General features: G+C 49.2%; 1 protein-coding gene across 2 annotated transcripts in view; it reads left to right on the top strand.

The window, feature by feature from the left end:
* The window catches only part of WWC1 (WW and C2 domain containing 1), a 152,444-nt gene that overhangs the window by 134,787 nt on the left and 1,539 nt on the right, over positions 1-16,118 (top strand). For both annotated transcript variants that reach the window (XR_003004270.1, XM_024753422.1), the window contains exons 18-22: positions 3,797-3,920; positions 5,212-5,376; positions 10,705-10,797; positions 13,298-13,531; positions 15,710-15,831. Coding sequence is in view for 1 of the 2 variants with exons in the window: in XM_024753422.1 (XP_024609190.1) it covers positions 3,797-3,920; positions 5,212-5,376; positions 10,705-10,797; positions 13,298-13,531; positions 15,710-15,831 (738 nt within the window). In the remaining variant the exon portion in view is untranslated. The remainder of the gene's footprint in view (positions 1-3,796; positions 3,921-5,211; positions 5,377-10,704; positions 10,798-13,297; positions 13,532-15,709; positions 15,832-16,118) is intronic.

Here is a 16,118-nt window from a genome sequence, read left to right as displayed (position 1 = left end):
TTTTCCCTCCCTCTTCCCTCTCTCTCCTTCTCTCTGGCACACTGCAAAGGTCTGACGCCGGAAATAGGCCTAGGACCTGTCTTCCAAAACCCTGGCACAAGATCAGTGGTTTCCGCCAAATTCCAAGCTTATGTTGAGACTTTTCACGCCATCTCCTAGCAACCACCTTCTTCTGTTCTCTCTCCCTTTGTGGCCCCCTCCCTCCCCACCCCTTGCCATTCAAACTTCCCCAGACACTGACTTACAAAGAGGGCTGGGAATCCCAGAGCTGCTACACTGGGGTAAATCCATCTGCAGCCCCCTCCCCCCAGACTGGAGGCTTCTTTTGGTCCTGGAATGTTAACTAGCTCTGCTGTGCCGCCTCAGCTCTGGAGTGGAGGGCTCCAGAGACTGGCCCTCAGTTGTCATCTCCTCTCCTTCCCCCTCGGCACCCAAGGCCCAAAGGAGGGGTGCCATTGTTACTCCCTCCTTTTATTTGTTTAGGTTTCTTCAGTGCATATAATCAGAAGACTCGATCTTTTTCTAAGATCCACAAGCAAAACAAAACTCTTAGAGGATTAGAAAATATAGAAGAATATAATCACAAACAACGCTAGAGTGAAAACCCTTGTATTTACCTCCTCGGGGACTTGTGTGTGTGTGTCTAGGACAGAGGTTGAGAAGTGGCCTAGCTGAGTCCCAGGGCATGTGTGTTTTATATTTTACCAGGCACTGCAGAATCATTCTCAAGTAAGATTGTCCTAGTAAATGCTCCGCCAGCGGTGACTGAGAGTACCCCTAAAGCTACATCCTCTCCGATACAATATAATTGACGAGTATTTAATCAAGAATATGTACATGTTTTGTTTTAGCAGATGCTGCTAAATTGACTTCAGAGTATAAATTGGCTGCTCTAATGAACACTCCCCACAGGGATATGCCTTTTTCCCATACCCTCACTTCATATTATCAGATATATATTTTTAAATTTTTATTTATTTTTGGCCACTTTTCCAAAGGGTGCAAAGATGTGACTAATTATTTTTCTCTTTACAATTGAGGGTTTTTTTTTTTTTTTCCCCTTCCTGGAAAATACTTAAATCAGCTTCTTAGTCACAAAGAAGAGACTTCCCTAGTGGTTGAGCGCTTCGTGGAACTGAACAAACTTGGATTGGAAACCTGGCTGCACCCCTGAGTGGCCTGTGACACTGGACAAGGCCTACCCACTCTCTGATCCTCCGCTTTTGAATCTGTACAACAGAGACAAGAGTGTCTTTCAGTGTGGTTGTGAGACCTCCGCGAAGCACCTGCAGTTCATTAAGCCCACAGTCAATGCTGGTTAATGATGTGGCACCTACACAATCCTCACCAAGGTGCTCCCTGTGAGCACTCATGTTTAATGGCTCTTTTATGAGTAGATCAAGGTGGCTGGGGGGGTCTTCCCTGGTGGCGCAGTGGATGAGACTCCGCGCTCCCAATGCATGGGGCCCGGGTTCGATCCCTGTTCAGGGAACTAGATCCCACTCGCGTGCCACAACTAAGGAGCCCGCGTGCTGCAACGAAGGACCCGGCGAGCCACAACTCAGGAGCCCTGGAGCCGCAGTTAAGGAGCCCACGTGCTGCAACAAAGGAGCCTTGAGCTGCAACTAAGGAGCCCACCTGCCACAACTAACAGCCGGTGCAACCAAATTAAAAAAAAAAAAAGGCCAGCGGGGAGAAGCCCCTCCATAGCGATAGTCCCCATCTAAGTGCAAGGGAGGTTTTCATCGCAGGGCTGGGGATGGAGAGCCAAGATCTGTTCTCCCTGTTGGGAAAATCCTAAGGGAGATTTTATGTTTATCCACAGTCTCACTGAGCCAGCTAACTAGGTGTCAGATTCTCTGCTTTTGGCTGGAATTCCTCCAGCTCAGTATGGTAATACTGTCTCATGCTGATCAGAAGCCTGGCGGTTATGTATGTCTTTGCAAAGTAAAGATGGGAGTGGAGATAAATTACTAATTAACAAATTCCGTCCATTTGTCACACCAACCCCTTCCAACCCTGGAGCCCAAGGAGAAAGGATAATTATGAAGAGTATCACCAAAAATAAAGTCTCTTCAGCAAATGGTACAGCCACCCCATTGGCTATCCATATAGAAAAAAATAAATTTTGAGTACCATGGACAAATTTAATCTGAAGTAGATCATAGAGCTAAACATAAAAGCTGAAACTATAAAACTTTTAAAAGAAACTACCAGAGAAACTCTTTGCAAAGACTTCTTAGGTACAGCATAAAAAGCACAAACCATTAAAGAGAAAAACTGATAAACTGGACTTTATCACAATCAAAAGCTTCTGTTCTTTGGAAGACACCATTTAGAAGAGGAAAAGGCAAGCCAGAGACTTGGAGAAAATATTTGCAAAGGATTCCTATCTAGAATATATAATGAACTCTTACAACTCTGTAATAAAAAGACAGCCCAATTTTTAAATGGGCTAAAAATTCTAACAGACACCTCGCAAAAGAAAATATGTATGGTCAATAAATGCAGGAAAATATTCTTAACAGGAAAGTGAAAAGTTAAACCAGAACGAGATATGAGTACTCACTCAGTTGAATGACTAAATTTAAAGATTAATAATACCAAGTATAGGTGAGGAACCAGAATTCTCATAATATTACTGTGGGAACATAAAATGGTATAACCACATGGGAAAAACATTTAATCACTTATACTTACTGTCTGATCCAGCAATTCTACTCCTAGGTGTGTGTGTGTGTATGTATATATATATATATATATCTGTAATAGTCTGAATTGTGTCTCCCCAAAATTCAGATATTCAAGCTCTGACCCCAGTACCAGAGAACGACTGTTTTTGAGGACAGGGTCTTTAAAGAGCTGATTCAGTTAACGCAAGGCTATTAAAGTTAGGGTGGGCCCCAATCCATTGTGACTGTTCTTATAAGAAGAGGAAATTTGGACACACAGAGAGATACCAGGGACACACATACAGAGGGAAGACCACATGAGGACACAGCATGAAGGTGGCCGTCTACAAGTCACAGAAGGAGCCCTCAGAGGAAACTAAACCTGCCCACACCTTGATCTTGGACTTTAAGCCTCCAGAACTGTGGGAAATAAATTTCTGTTGTTAAAGCCACCCAGTCTGTGGTATTGTGTTATGGCAGCCCTAGCAAACTAATACAACGTCCAAGAGGAGTGAAATCCTATTTCTACACAGACTTGTAGGTGAATGTCTATAGAAGCTTTATTCAGAATTTCTAAGAAATGGAGACAATCCAAATGTTTATCACCTGGTGAACAAAGTATAGTCTATCCATCCAATGGGAGATTACTCAACAATAAGAAGGAGTGAACTATTTATACTGTGCACCAATATGGATGAATCTCAGAGACGTGATGCTGAGAGAATGAAGCCAGAGACAAAAGAGCATATACTGTCTGATTCCATCTCTATGAAACACAAGAAAAATCAGATTGAATCTTTAGTGACAGAAAGCTGATCAGAGGTGGGCTGGGGCTGGGGAGAGTTTAACTGGGAAAGGGTACAAGGGAACCTTTCAAGGTAATGGAACATTCTTTATCTTGAGTGTGGTAGTGGTTACACAGGGGAATACATTAGTCAAAACTCATCAAACTATACACGAAATGCATTTTGTTATATGTAAAATATACCTCACTAAAATTGATTTTTTTAAAAAGTGTCCTCAATCCTGAAAATGCTTGGAAGCCCTGCCCTGGATGCACTTAAATGGCAGGTGAACAGATGAAAGTGGGTGCTGTGGGTAACCAAAGTGCCTTGTCATCGCAGGAGGTGCGAGGAGGGGACCAGCGAGAACGAGGCAGCAGCTGAGGAGGAGGAAGAGGGGGAAGGGGAAGAGGACATTTTCGCTGAGAAAGCCTCACATGATATGGATGAGTGCCCAGCGCTAAAGGTAGGGAGGGCTGGGGACATGGGAAGGGCTGTCTTGGGGAAATAGCCCTCAATCCTTGAACCTGGGCAATCAGAAGAGGCTCGGGGCTAAATCTCATGCTCCAGCATCAGGGGACAGGCCTTCAGAGTGGGATGACCTGCAGAAGGTTGTGTAGGAGTGTCCCTGCCTGGAATTGGGGTCATTTCGGTGACAGTAAGCCAGGAGAAGTTGACTCATCCCCTCGTCTCTCCTGCCCTCTGCAGTTCCCGGTTTTCTAGGCAGACCTCAGTCTTTGCAGGCAGGTGGGTCTGGGTTCAAAGGCCAGCTCTGCCCCTTCCTAGCTGTGTAGCCTTAGGCAGATGACTTCATCCCTCTCCAGCCTTGGTTTCCTCATCTCTAAAATGGACACAGTAATACCAACCTGGCAGGTGGGTTCTAAGATTTTGAGTGAAAGAATTTCTCCATTTGGGTCTGCCCAAAGTGCAGTAGGAAAGAGGTTCTAGTCAAGTTCCCTTCGCCTCCTGCTTCCCTGCTGCACTAGGGTTACATGATATAACAGGCTTCACGCTCCAGAGAGATCTCCATGTTCTTTGACCTTCAAGACTCCTGGAAGTAGAGCGCCCCATTGTGTCTGAGCCGGGCACGTGGGGCTGGAGGGGCAGGTTGTGCACTGCACAAAGGTGCCTGACTCCTGGGGGCGGGGTGCAGTGGGGGTGTGAGAGGAGAACCTGGGCCTGCCTTCTGACTGCCGCGCACCGAGGGGAAGTCTTTCCGTAGTTTCTCCAGCCAAAGGGGGTGCCTCTTCCAAAATCACATGAAGGCCCTGTTTTGGTGAATCAAGGCCCTTCATTTGGGTGTTTTTCTTTACCTCTGCTGGTAACTACTGTGAAAGGACAATAGAAAACCTGATCTCCTAGTTTAAATAACGAGATCTGCTGGTTGCCTCCATAACTCCATGAAAACATCTTCGGTTCTTGGCCAGGGCCGTGGAGGCCTTGGCTACGGCTTTGATAAAATACGGTTGGTCTTGAGGGTGTGAAGTCCGGGACTTCGGTGGGTGAGGTACCTCTACTGCTTACGTGAGCTTGTTAGGGGACTGAACATCTCCCACTGGCCCCAGCCCACAGGTGTCAGGGAGGACTGGGGGCCAGTACTCGGGGCCTTGGGCGCTGTCCTGGCTGGGCTGGGGCCGCGGAAGCCTCTGGCTGTGACTGAGGACCAGAGGCAAGGTGACAGGGGTGGGGAGCAGCTGCGGAGGGTGCCCGAGACTCTGCGGATACCGGTGGCCTCACAGTTGTGACCTCTCCCTCAGGTGGACAAAGAGACCAACACGGAGACCCCGGCCCCATCTCCCACGGTGGTGCGGCCCAAGGACCGCCGGGTGGGTGCGCCATCTCCAGGGCCATTTCTTCGAGGGAGCACCATCATCCGCTCCAAGACCTTCTCCCCGGGCCCCCAGAGCCAGTACGTGTGCCGGGTAAGCAACCATGTGGCGCTTTCCTCCCCCAGAGCGCCTGCTTCTCTCCCAGTAGCCGAGAGCCCCGGTTCTCACACAGCTCTGGGTGCAAGTTCCCATCACGCTCACCTTGCGTCCTCGTCGGAGCCTGTTTCCTCATAATGTGAACAGACCGACCCTATGGGGTTGCTTTAAGGATTTGAATTAGCTAAAGCCTGGGAAAGCCTCCATAACCAGTACAGGGCCAGTGATTTTATAATTCCAGCCAACTCCCCGCTCCTCCTCGTTTACGCTCTGCCCTGCCACACCCCTTGCTGAGATCAGACTGACCCTCACCATCCCTGATGGGCGGGCAGTTCCTCCCCTTCCAGGGCAATTGCAGCCTGAGGTTACAAAATAGCAACAGGCCTGTTATTACTTAGTCATGGGTTTAGGGGGGTTTTTAATTGAACCTTTTGCTAACAATGAAAACTTAGGAAATTCAATTAAAAATTTTAAAAAATGAAGAGGTTTCGAATAAAATTCCAGTTTCTCTTGGGAAAAAAAGGGACTGTCTGGCCCCATGGGCTACACATTCTGTCACAGACACAACTGGCTGGAGCTGAGCAGTGAGGGCCTCTGCCCTTGGAGGGGTGGAGGGGCAGGACTTTCAAGTTCACTGTGGCCTCCACCTGGCCCTGTTTAACCTATTTCGCTTGCTGACCTGCTCTTTCAGGCCCTGCTGGATTTAGAAGCCGTGCAGAAGGCTTGGCCCCCTGATCCCTTTGCCTTGCTATCTAATTAGTCTACCCCGTCTGAGGGGTCATGCTGCTTGCTGGGACTACAGAACCAAGACCCTGTTCCTGACGCCCCAATGACATGTCGACATCCTTCCTTACCTCCTACCTTCCTTACCTCCTACCATGAAGAACCAACGAGCAATAACCAGAAGCATAAACAGAACCTTCCTGCCTAGTGTGCCAATAAGTTGTCACAGGAAAGGCCCATGGAACCTGCCCCACCTCGTCAACCTGCCACCCACCTGCCTATTGTTATTGGGGAGGAGGAGGGGATATGGAGGGTTCAATATCTGATATTCGGTGTCCAAGGCCTCCAGTTATAAGCTTGAGTAGGGAAGGTAATTTTTTCATAACATGACAACTTCACTAATTTACTGGCTACTTTTCCAATTAGTCCCCCCAAAACATTCCCTGTAATACCTCCCAGAAATAACGTAAACCTCTTCCATCTAGGTCAAGTGTCTAGCTAATATTTGAGCTTGTAAGCATCTGAAAAGACAATGTGAGCACCTGCAGTTTAGCTGCATATCTTGCAAAAGGTACAGGGTTTCCTGCAGTCACTGAATGTGACTACTGTGGCCTCTCCCGTTGCGGAGCACAGGCTCCGGACGCGCAGGCTCAGCGGCCATGGCTCACAGGCCCAGCCGCTCCGCGGCATGTGGGATCTCACCGGACCGGGGCACGAACCCGTGTCCCCTGCATCGGCAGGCGGACTCTCAACCACTGCGCCACCAGGGAAGCCCTGAATGTGATTATAACTTGAGGGAATTCGTGAATCACAAGTGAAGAATCCTGCAATTAAGCCAGCACACAGCTGAAGAAGAGGAAAATCCAATCCATGTTTCAAAGGTGCATAATTTGAAGGACTTAGAAAAGCCCTTAGGATAATGGATAATCTGCTTCTGGCAAAATTACTGACGTTATGAACGTGCAGTGGAAATCAAACACAAAGTGAAGAATGTCACTTGTTGGAAACATCACACCAAAAGAAATGAGTGTTTGATTCATCCTTTGTCATCAGGATTTAGAATGCAGTTGTAATTTTGTCAAATGGAAGATATGAAATATAACTTCTGAAAAGTGTTTCTGTTTTCCAACTAAAAACTCAAACATTTTCCCCCCAGTATTTACAATAAAACTCTGGTCTCCCGTGTAAATGGATTCGCCTTAGGTGGCCTTTTTCAGGATTGGCATCCTTGAATAACAAAGAGCTCCGGTCCCATTTATTACGCATCTTTAGCATGCCTAGCACTGTGCTGGGCCCTTCCCGTATTTTATTATCTGGACCAGTTTCCAACCCTGCAGGGCTGCAGATTAAAAAATTCCTAGTCTGCATGGATCACCTGCCACAGGCAGAAACAACCTTTCTGGGACTTCCCCGGCAGTCCAGTGGTTAAGACCCTGCCTTCCAATGCAGGAGGCGTGGGTTCAATCCCTGGTCAGGGGACTAAGATCCCACATGCCTTGGGATGTGACCAAAAAAACGAGAAAAAAAAAAACAAAGAAAAGAAAGGGTCTTTCTTAGCAAAGCCGTATATTTTTCCTTCTTTGTTTTCTGACTACACTTGAGCCCAAGCTTATCGGTTTCTTGTAGATTCTTACTTAAGGCTACAAGAAGTAGCCAATGGTACAACATCCTGAATTTTTTCGCTATCATTTCCCTTAAAACCCTATAGGCGTGCAGTCTGTCTCTCGAGATACAACAGGTAACAAGTGTATCCCTCTGGTTTTCACCCACAGAATGAGCATTCTCAGATTCCCAACAGGGAATATTGGTGTCTGTGCTGTGCCCCATCCTACCTCCAGTACACAGCCAGCTCCCTGTCTTCCGGTCTGTGGTTTATAGCACCCCACTCCCCAGTACCAGGTCCTGTACTGGTCAGGGTTCTTAATAGCAAGCAATAGAAACAGACTGTGGGCAGTGGATGCGGGGAAGAAATGTTTGGAAAGGAAATTGAGTAGTTGACATATTCATCAGAAGGCTGTAGAACCAACCTCAGCAATCAGGCAGGAACAAGGCGGGCCAGACCACGGCCAGAATCATACCACAAAGACAGTCAAGGGAGGACACCCCAAGTGCCGCTGTAGAGCGTGGTCCCAGCTGGCTGTGCCACTGCCTCTGGGGTTCAGCACTGATTCCTCCGCCAGACTCCTACCGCTGCAGGAGGCCAGGGAAGCTCCGGCCACTGCTGCTGCTGCCACTCCTCCACCGCTAAGGGCTTCTCCCTGAGAAACCAAGAAACACGGATGCTCATGGAGAAGAATAGAATGGCCCGGTTAAATCCAAGAGGCACAGTGACAGAGAATTGGTCCAGCTAGCAAGACCAGAGCAGTTGCACTTAATTGTCAGAGTCTAGTCCCGTGCCTGCTTCTAGCTACAAGGGAGGCCATGAAAGCAAGGCTCTGGTACTTTCTGCTTCATTCGTGAAAAGTGGGCTTCGTCTCCCACCAAGAGTCGTAAGAGGATGGTAATTAGATTAGCAACCCCTCCCCCGGCAATCCCTTCTGACCTGATGCCACACGTCTCCACATCAAGTACCCTCTGCTGGGTGTCTCCCTTCTTTGGTCCTCAGCATGGCCTGGTGAGTTTCCTGGACTTGGGACCCCACTGGACTTTAAATCCGTGAGGGGTAGAGATGGTATATTATACTCCCCACAGCTCTCCCCTACCCCTGTGTCTTTAACACCTACGTATTTATCAGCAGTGCTGGCATATGTGTTGGTCGGCTCACTTTGACCTGAAGGATACAGTCCTTCCAAAATTCTCATTTCCCTGTAGCTCCCTCTGACTGCCAGTTATTTCACCTCTCTGCTCCTCAATTTCCCTAGCCATCAGATGGAAATAATAACAAAAAGGCAACGATATTCTCTACCATGTCTGAGATCAAGCACAGTACATCTTTAAGAAAAAGTGAAATTCAAGGACTTGATGTAGCTTTCATCGCTTTTTTTTATAACATGGTCTTTAGTACATAAACAACTACGATTCGGATTTCCCTGGTGGCACAGTGGTTGAGACTCCACGCTCCCAGTGCAGGGGACCTGGGTTCAATCCCTCATCAGGTAACTAGATTCCACACGCGTGCCGCAAGTAAGGAGCCTGCGTGCCACCACGAAGGAGCAGGCGAGCCGCAACTAAGGAGCCCGCCTGTCGCAACTGAGGAGCCCACATGCTGCAACTAAGGAGCCTGCCTGCTGCAGCTAAGACCTGGTGCAACCAAATAAATAAATAAATATTAAAACAAAAAACAAAACAGCCACGACTTAAGCATCAGTTGTCCTGACACATATTCTAGTTGATATGACACATATTCTGTGAGTGTCACCTATAGATTGAAACAATGTAGGATAAATCCCCCATCTTATATGATATCCAGCCCGTCTATTTGTATGAATCCACCCCAGTCACATGGCCCACCCCTCTGTCTGTATATTCGTTTCATCTCCGAGCCCTACATGCGTCCTGGGGGCCGGAAGAGGACATGGCATTGGAGTCAGACAGATGGGACCTTGAACGCTTGTTCGGATGCTTACCAGAACATTTCACTGAACATGAATGAAATGCTCACTGCATGACTTAATAAAAGTGTGTTAATGTCTCCGGGCCTCAGTTCCCTCAGTTAGGATTGTTTGAAGATTAAATGAAACCGTCAGTAAAGCCCATGGCACATAGTAGGGGCTCCGTCCACGGGGCTGTTATGGTTACTGTTGCCTATTTCTCATTCTGTTTGAGCCTCTGCCTAGTGTAGTAGCTATTTCATCAACGTAGCAGGACTATTAATATCATTATCACTGATAATAACCGCAAAAATGCCGATGTGGACGGCTTCTCAGGAGAGACCTGCAGCAGTGAGCTGCCAGCTGTCTGAATTAACAGACTGTAGCATCAGCCTGTGGCAATCCCAGTGACTTGAAAATACGACTCCAGAGAGAAGCCCCCGCCTCACACATCCTGGGATGTGCTGCCATCCTCACCTCCCTCTCCGGTCCTCCCACTGGGGACACACACTGTCAGTGGAAAAGCATCTGCCTCGACCATAGCCCTGATCTCTGGCTATGGATGAGGAACATTAGCCCTCTGGGGAGAGTCCATATCACTAAGTGACTGAAGGATTCTGAGGAGGGGAGAGCTGTGATCAGCACAGCCCTCACAGAGCGTGTCTGGCCCATCTTCTCCAGGGATGTGGTCCCCGAGGCTTTGCCTGTGGGCTGCTTTTTTTATGTGTATGTCAGTCTTGACAGGGGCTCCATTTCAGCCATGAAAGCGGCTCTCGGGGCAACAGGGAAGAGTTGATTCAAATAGGCCTTAGCGTAGGAGGTCAAGTGGTCAGTAGATCCTGGAGTCACACTGTCGGGTGTCAACCCCGCCATGCTGCTGCTACCAGCTCTCCAACCTTGAGCAAATTCGGTAACCCCTCACCCTCCGTCTCCTCCCCCATGGGTTGTTGGAAGGGTTACATGAGATCTCGCATGGCTGACACGTAGGGGTGTGCATCACTGAGTACACACTCAGTGTGCTCTCCGCATGCACTTCGACCTTCATGAGCTTCCCCTGCCTTTTCTCTGGCAGCTGAACCGAAGTGACAGCGACAGCTCCACCCTGTCCAAGAAGCCACCTTTTGTTCGAAATTCCTTGGAGCGGCGCAGCGTCAGGATGAAGCGGGTAAGATGATCACCTCGGAGCTGTGTGTCCACCTGCTCCTCCCTCGTTTCCCCAAGCCGTGTGTCCGGCACACACATCCCCTGACGTCTGACCGTTTCTCCTCAGCCCCTGGTTGGAAGAAAGTCACTCTCGCAAGCATGGGGATACTTGCACATGGAAGTTGATGAACTGTCAGGCCTGGGTAGGCACTGGGGAAAGTGCCAGAGGGTCCCTGTAGCATCGTTACTATGACCAATAGGGTTAGATCAGGAGTGTGCGTACTTGCCTTTGTTTTTTTGGGTAGAAATCAGAGTCACTGAGAACTAATCAACCCAAGACGTCACAGCCACCCATGGGAGCCTGCCTCAGGCAGGACTCTGTTCGGTGTGTGTCGTCTAGCTGACTGGGCAGTGGCAGGTCCTGACGGCCTCCCTGCTGGCGGAGAAGCCGGGCGCCACCCCACCCCCCGCCCCCCGTGGGCTTCTCTCAGTCCAGCTGGAAACGTGCAGGGAAGAGGCCACAAGCTATGCCCGCAGAGCAATCTGGCCTTTCCTTAACGGAGACTTGGCTGAGGGGTCAGGATGGGGCCGTCTTAGACAATGGCCCAACTCCCAACAGGGACTTTCACCAACCAGTCAGGGCTGCAGGAGGTGCAGTGTGGCTCTCCCCACTTCGGCCTTTCAACGCAGGCTCGACAGCAGTTCTGGCGAGCTTGCAGAACTAGAAGAAACCCAGGAGCCAGAATGTCAGAAAGAGAAGCAGAGAGAACAAAGCGAAAGAGAAAGTGCAGAGAAAGGAGAGCGTGGTGACAGCGCCACGCAGGGGTGGCTGCTCCGCATATCCTGTGGGCCTGCTGCTGACAGCCCCCTGCCCCCCCACCCAGGTCTCCAGAAAGAACTAGAGAGAGCAGGAGAAAGAAGGCAGTGCAGAAGAGGCGCACCCGGAAAGGAGAGAGTGCTGGCTGCCGGAGAACGTGGACATGGCCTTAAGTGACAGGCATGTCCCACCCCAGCCCCGCCCCGTCTGCTGTGGCTGGCTGGTGCTGCAGTCCCTGGAACACCAAGTCTCCTTGGGAGCTTGTTGATGTTGCAGATTCTGAGGCCACACTCCCAGACTGTCTCATCCAGGCAGCTGGGGTGGGGCCCTGGAAACCGCATTTTAATAAGCTCCTCGGAGGATTCTGGAGCAGGTGTTCCGGGATCCACTCCAGGAGAAATGATGCTGCAGCTGCAGAAGCTCCCGCCTGCTCCCCCTGCAGTTACCTAATCATAGGAGTGATAGCCCATCATATTCACAGGTCCCACCCACACTGAAGAGGAGGGGATTACACAGGGCTTGTATGTTAGGAGGTAGGAATCTCGGGAGCCATCTTAGAACTCCATCTCCCACAGTCATTTATTCTTTTTTAATGATTAGTGTTTTCTGATAGGAGGAGAGTTAACGATTATAGTTAATCAAGATCTTTTACATACAGATAACTGAAGAACTCAACCCAAATATAGCTTGAAAGTGAAAAAGGGAATGTATTGGCTCATTTAATGGAAAACTCTAGGATGTTGGACTGACTTCAGGCATGGATTGATCCAATGTCATCAAGCTTCAGTCCCCCTCTCATGGCACTGCTCTCTCCAGATGGCTTAATTCTTAAACAGGGCTACCCCATATGCTGGTGAAGATGACCATGATCATTTCTAGGTTTATATCTTGCTGGCTCAGTGGCCTCTGTGTAAAGACATTGCCTTCTTTCCCAGTAGCTCAGCAAAAGTGCCAGAATTGAGTGGTACTGCCTGGGCTTGGATAACATGCTCACCCCTGAGGCAATCACAGAGATTCTGATTGGCCAGGTTCAGGTCACATTCCTATCCCCGAAGCCCCCCCATGTGAAACAGATGGATTGACTATGGCAGTTGTGGATCCCCAAGGGAAGATGAGGATGCTATTACTATAAGACTAGAGAAGTGGAAGCTGGACAGGCAGAAACAATAGATGTCCATTACAGGACCACAAAGTCAATGCATGGGGAACAGACCTGCATTGAGGAAACAGCTTTAGAGCAGGAGAGTGACAAGAATCCAGTAAAGGAGCGGGTAAATGTTGAGGACACTGTGAGTAGGGAAAGCAGCACCGTGTAGGGAGTGAGTGGGTAGGTTCTGGAGCCAGCTCCTGGGGTGGAATCTTGGCTTTACTGCTTATAATCTGTGTGATTTAACCTCTGGGAGACTCCTCATCTGTGCAGATGGTAACGGTCAGGACCTCACAGGGTTGTGAAAGTGAACTGAGGTAACAGAAGTAAAGTGCCTAGCACCGTGCCTGGGACATAAAAATGCTCAATAATACGAGCAGTAGACATAGAAAACATCAAGACGGGCTCCAGGGGGAGGGTGAGCCCCATTTTTTAAGGACCGGAAGCCCGCGGATGAACCAAGGAGGGAGGGTGTCTGAGGTTCAGACCAGGGGGTCGTGTGGGCTCACTGGACCCGGCCCTGTAATAACGGCTCAAAAACCATCCCCACCTCCGTAGCCTTCGTCTGTCAAATCCCTGCGTGCCGAGCGCCTACCACGCACCTCGCTGGACCTCGAGTTGGACCTGCAGGCGACCAGGACCTGGCACAGCCAGCTGACTCAGGAGATCTCGGTGCTGAAGGAGCTCAAGGAGCAGCTGGAACAGGCCAGGAGCCACGGGGAGAAAGAGCTTCCACCGTGGTTGCGGGAGGACGAGCGCTTCCGCCTGCTGCTGAGGATGTTGGAGAAGCAGGTGAGTGGCGCTCCGCCCGTGCAGAGGGCGCGCTGCTGAAAGGGAGGCCGGCCGGACCTTCCAACGGGTCCTGCAGCCCTGTGACGCACTTGGAGTGTTCCCAGGTCCCCTCACGCCCATCAGCAAAGAGATCCAGGAATCCCTCTGCCCGGCAAACTTTATTAGCTCTTTACCTGGCTGCCAGGTCCTTTTGTTGCATTCCCGTGTTTATGTGTGCAAGACCTTATTGTTTACACGTTTATTCCTCCAGGTGGTCCTTCATCAAACACGTTGGGTACCTAATCTACACTGGGGCACACGCTTGAACAGAGTAAATGCAGAACGCTGACCTGCCCCAGTGGCTGCCCATGCGGTCCCGCAGAGCGGGTGTTTCCAAATAGGAAAGGAGCGGCTCCTGGCAGGACTTTGTCCTGAGGGAGATGCCTGGGAATACAAGCCTGCTCGCGTCCCTGCCCTAGTGTAGTGCGTTTGAGGGATTTCAGCAGTTGCTCAAGGAAGAAGATATAACCACAAAATGGCCAGAGCACACAATGAGTTTAATTTGAGTGGTTGCTGCTTTCACAACTTTGCATCTGGGGGAAGTCCCTCACTGCATGACAGTGCCCACCCCACCCCCTCCAAAGTGGTTCTGGGACCACTACCTAGAGAGGAGGAGGGCAGGGGAAAGGGGGTTGGAAAGGGGACCTAGGCATCTAGATGATGTCATTCAGAGCACCATGAGGAGTCTCTGGGTTGGAGAACACCAAAGCAGCAGCAGTTTGGGGTCTCTTATAGCCCTGGGGTTTATCTTACCTATGACTAGCAGATGTTGGGTACAGCTTTAGGGGGTATGCAAAACAGGCAGGTTCTAAACAGCTAAAAAATCTTATTTGAGCTTCATTTTAAACAGTTGGATGGGTAAAAATTTGACTTTGGCACCAGCGGGCTCTTGAGATCCTGGAACTATGGTGAAGAAATAAATACCATAGGACCAACACACAGAGGCCACCTTCGACTCAATTTCTATAATACCTGCCAGGATTGCGGTCCATGGCAGAAATGATAGACTTTTGCTAGTTTTCTCTGTACACAGCCAAGCAGTGCAAGAGCACCGTACAGAGGGTGCCTGCCTGGATTGTTGGGAGGGCCATTAGCTAAAATTCCAGCTCTCAATGCAGGTGACAATAACTTAGAGCAGGAAGGTGGTACTGGGCTTCTTAGGTCTGGACTAATGTGGGAGCTTCAAATTGACTCTGGTAATTCAGAAGTTCCAGAAATGTTTATTACTTTCTTATTTATTACTTACACCCTAATGTACTTATAATAGAGTTATAATAATAGCATTAAGAGAAAATAGAAAATTAGAGCAAGTTTTAAGGAAGAGAAGGCAATAAACATATCCCTAATCTAATGGTAGTTGTCTATTACATTTATCTTGGGGCTTCCTAGTAGCCAAGGCAAAAAGAGGTAAGAAAACAAGTGCATATGTGCCGTACCTTAAGAAAGCACCAACTAAGAAAACCTGACCTTTTAAATAGAAAAAAAAAAAAAAAATAGTACATCTGTGACTGTCTGATGATGAGCTTCTACTAAAAAAACATTTAAATGGTAGCTTCATTGACCAAAATTCTGTCTTTATGCAATGTTTTCAAGTATATGGAGCATAGATATTTTAGGGCTCTCTGGTTTGTTCTCAAAAGTGCTTCCGTAGGTTTGTATCAGGAGGGAAGACTGTAACGTTCCTAAAGCCCTTGAGCACAACTGCATGACTTGGAATTGGGTTTCCACCGTTTCTCACTGGCTTGACGTTAAAGAAATTTCTTCACATGCCTGAGCCTTAGTTTCCTCATCTGTAATACAGAGGTAATTAAAAAATTTACCTTCTTAGGTGGCCCTGAGAATTAGAGAGGCAGCACACATTTTACCTGGTAGCCCCTGTCTCCTTATTTCTGACAGGTCCCCACAGGTATTCAGTTCCTGGCCCCAAAAACCTGTCCTGTCTGACAGATGATGGGGTCACTTCCCCTCGTTGTTCGGGATAAAGAGGTTCCTGTGGTGGAACAGGAAGCGTCAGGGTGCCTATTCTGTGACCCTCAAACCTTTTAACTGCAGCAGACTCCTTTGTGCTAGAAAGTTCCCCGTGGCTGACCCATTTCTAGAGACCCTAAGGACTCTCTACTACCTCACTTTGCCCTCCAGATGGACCGAGCAGAGCACAAGGGCGAGCTTCAGACAGACAAGATGATGAGGTCGGCCGCCAAGGACGTGCACAGGCTTCGAGGCCAGAGCTGTAAGGAGCCCCCAGAAGTGCAGTCTTTCAGGTCAGCAAGTGGGCGCCCGGCCAGCCGCCTTTCCCTTTCCCACCCTGCCCGCCCAGCCTCGGTCTTCTTTGCTCTGCCTCGCTGCTCCCCATCCCACGCTCCCTTCCAGAGCGGAGCCCCAGCTCTCTCTGTAGCAGATGTTCACCCTCTGCCGAGCCGTCCCCGGCAGTCAGTGAGCCCTGCGGTGCTTTCCCTCAGCTGTCTTGATCAGTCCCCACACAACTCAAGCTAATGTGTTAGATCCTCTTGTTTAATGAATGAGCCACCTGCTCCACCCTTTCCTCTTA

Source organism: Neophocaena asiaeorientalis, unplaced genomic scaffold, assembly GCF_003031525.2.
Source record: "Neophocaena asiaeorientalis asiaeorientalis breed wild unplaced genomic scaffold, Neophocaena_asiaeorientalis_V1.1 scaffold268, whole genome shotgun sequence".
NCBI lineage: Eukaryota > Metazoa > Chordata > Mammalia > Artiodactyla > Phocoenidae > Neophocaena > Neophocaena asiaeorientalis.
Note: the sequence above shows the minus strand (reverse complement) of the source record. Positions and strands in the feature narration are given on the sequence as shown.